The sequence below is a fragment of the Microplitis demolitor genome, chromosome 8, assembly GCF_026212275.2.
Source record: "Microplitis demolitor isolate Queensland-Clemson2020A chromosome 8, iyMicDemo2.1a, whole genome shotgun sequence".
Taxonomy (NCBI): Eukaryota; Metazoa; Arthropoda; class Insecta; order Hymenoptera; family Braconidae; genus Microplitis; species Microplitis demolitor.
Window position 1 is genome coordinate 9,799,727 of NC_068552.1, and position 2,852 is coordinate 9,802,578.

The following is a 2,852-nucleotide window of genomic DNA, read 5'->3' on the forward strand; positions in this document are numbered from 1 at the left end:
AATTACACATATAATAACCTAAACCTGATTAGATCTAAAAATCGGCAGGATCTGATGACATATAATTATATACAATCATGCATATACGAATTTAAATAAAAACGGCCATTCGGCAGCCGAAATGGAAGGTAGAATTTTCGAAAGTAACTCTTACTTTCAAATGTAAATGTGTCTTTCCTGAATAAGTCGATCGCAAAAAAAAACATAATAATAATAACAATAATAATAATAATTCGAGACTATGCCTCTCATCTCAGGCGAACACGAAGATCACTGTTAATGAACAGACGATTATCTCATCGTCTGTCTTTTCCAGCACAATTACATCAAGAGAAACGCCGGTATTCTGAAGACGCCGACAATGATTTTGACACACGGCAAGTATGTATCTCAAATAAGATCCACTACCTAAAACATCTACTTGACACGGAAAACCAAGAACTATCTGCCCGGATTCAGGAAGATTCTACTCTACTCACCATCAATCAAGCTGTCTACGATGCTGCTTCCTTACTCTTGGCTCCAGCGAGGAGAAGTACTTCTTCTTTTGAGGCTAAGATGAGAGGGCGCATTGGGCAGCTTTCACTGAAGATTGATGATCTCCGGAAATATGTCTCCTGCATTCAGTGTGTGATTGAGTATGTAAATGCACGTAAAGCATTTACATCTAAAGTCCGCCGCATTGCGGCTGGACTACGATATCAGCATCACACACTGAATAAGGAAAACCTTCTTAACATCAAAGAATGTTCCCTTAACAGGTCGCGGGCTCTAGTGACTGCTTAAAATTCACTAGAGAAAAAGCTGAAGCGGCTTACCGATAACTCTTTGTTTCGGTCAAGTCCTTCACGCTCTCTGACACTTAAGACCTCTGTTTCTGGCGATCCCCCATCCATCGAGTGAATAGAAGCTTTCTGGTCCGAGTCGTATGGTGATCAACCAAACGTGAATCGTGACACTCCAGCTCTCAACGACTTCAAGGCATTTTGTCGACAACATCCCAATGACAATGCTGATAAAGAGAGCCCTGAAGTCAGCGTGGAAGAAGTTCGTTCAGCTCTGAATAATTGTAAGAACTGGGCTACTCCGGGTCCAGATGGAATTAACTTGTTTTGGTGGAAGAAATTAACTTCTACCCATAGTTATCTGGCCCGGATTTTTACAGCGTACATCAGAGGTAGTGAACCAATGTCATGCTGGCTTGTAGAAGGGCGAACTGTGCTGATCCAAAAGAAAGAAGACTTGTCTGACCCGAAAAACTACAGGCCTATCACCTGTTTGAATGCGTTTTATAAGATTTTCACCAAAATCTTGAATAATTGCATTCTGCAGGAGATAGACCCTGTATGGCAGCAGATATACGAACAACGTGGCAATAAAAGAGGCCTGTCAGGTTGCAAAGAGCATCTGTTAGTGGATCGTTGTGCCATTCAAGACGCGATCTACTATCAGCGTAACCTGTCAATGGCCTGGATTGACTACCGCAAGGCATTTGATTCAACATCTCATGAGCTTATTCTCTTCTTGCTCAAATGCCTTGGTGTCAATCGCGATACAGTGGGATGCATTCAGCGTACGATGCAACTTTGGCGAACACGGTTCCACATTTCATGTGGCAACGACAAACGTGTAACCGAAGTTGTATAGTACAAACAAGGAGTCTTTCAGGGAGATTCTCTAAGCCCTCTGCTATTTTGCATCTCACTGCTGCCAAAATCTGTTACACTACGCCGCACCCGTGGATACTCAGTGGGCCCACCAAATGATCGAAACTATTCGATCACCCACTTACTCTACATGGATGATCTGAAGGTCTATGCTCCTGATGAGGAAAACCTTCAGACAGCCTTGAATATTGTAGGGGAGTATGACCGGGATATCGGCATGGCTTTTGGGTTGGACTTTTTTGTCCGCATTGGCTAAAATCCCAACTTGTTTATCGCAAGTTGAGTTTTTGGCATCGCGGATGCAAAAGGCTGTGATTCTCGGATCCCTCCGTCTCCTAAGGCAACGAAACTTGGCCTGCTGCGCATGCTGATCATCATGTTGATGAAGCATCGCAGCAGTAATGATTTGGCGCTCAGCTGAGGCCCTCGGTAGAGTCGGACTACCGGGGATAACCCCCTGAGCATTTAACTTAAAAAATAAATAATAATAATAATAAAGCGATTTAAAACGATTTGTGATGTTAAATGCTCATAAAAAGGGTGATTCAAAAGTATTCAAAAGCATCAAAGAGTATTTAAAGGTTTTTTTTTTTTTCAATCGTTTTAAATCATTTCTTTTAATGAGGGTTAGCATCAACATCTCGAAACGCATGAATGAAAATAGTCGATTTTTATAGATAAAATCATGGATTTTATTTTAGAATAACTACCCTGATAGCCACCTTAACTACAAGTTAACTTCAATCTACTACCGTTTTCTGAAGTTGATTTAAAGGAAAGTATTGGAGAATAAATACGCAGAAAGAAATTTTTCACAGATACCACTATCCCTTATGTTTGATTCGACCATACTGTATGGTAGAGAGAATTTTTTCATTCGTTCCCAAAATTGTATGCATAGAAGATTTGACCATACGGGAATGGTAACATTCATCATAATCACGGCGTATTCTGCCGTGCTTAGGAAGATAAACCCACGTTATCATGAATATTAATTATTTTCAGTATAAATTATATGGTTTTTTTTTATTCCTGATTCAAATCAATTCATACCAATTGAAAATTCTCGATGGGGTTCAGTGGAAAATAAAATATCATAAAACTGTTCTGAAATATATTGATTGCTTTAAATAATAAAAATGAATATTTTAGAAAAATTAATTTTCAAATTCTAAGGCATTATTT

At 39.6% G+C, this 2,852-nt stretch overlaps 1 protein-coding gene across 1 annotated transcript; it reads left to right on the forward strand.

Annotated features, from left to right (window-relative positions):
- Positions 1-1,188: 1,188 nt before the first annotated feature.
- On the forward strand, positions 1,189-1,647 carry LOC128668472 (uncharacterized). The gene has a single exon (XM_053741552.1). The coding sequence runs from the start codon at positions 1,189-1,191 to the stop codon at positions 1,645-1,647; it is 459 nt and encodes a 152-aa protein (XP_053597527.1).
- Positions 1,648-2,852: the final 1,205 nt, after the last annotated feature.

What these genes read in the sequence shown, in the direction of transcription:
- LOC128668472 (XM_053741552.1), top strand. Translation starts at nt 1,189, where the DNA reads ATGTCATGCTGGCTTGTAGAAGGGCGAACTGTGCTGATCCAAAAGAAA.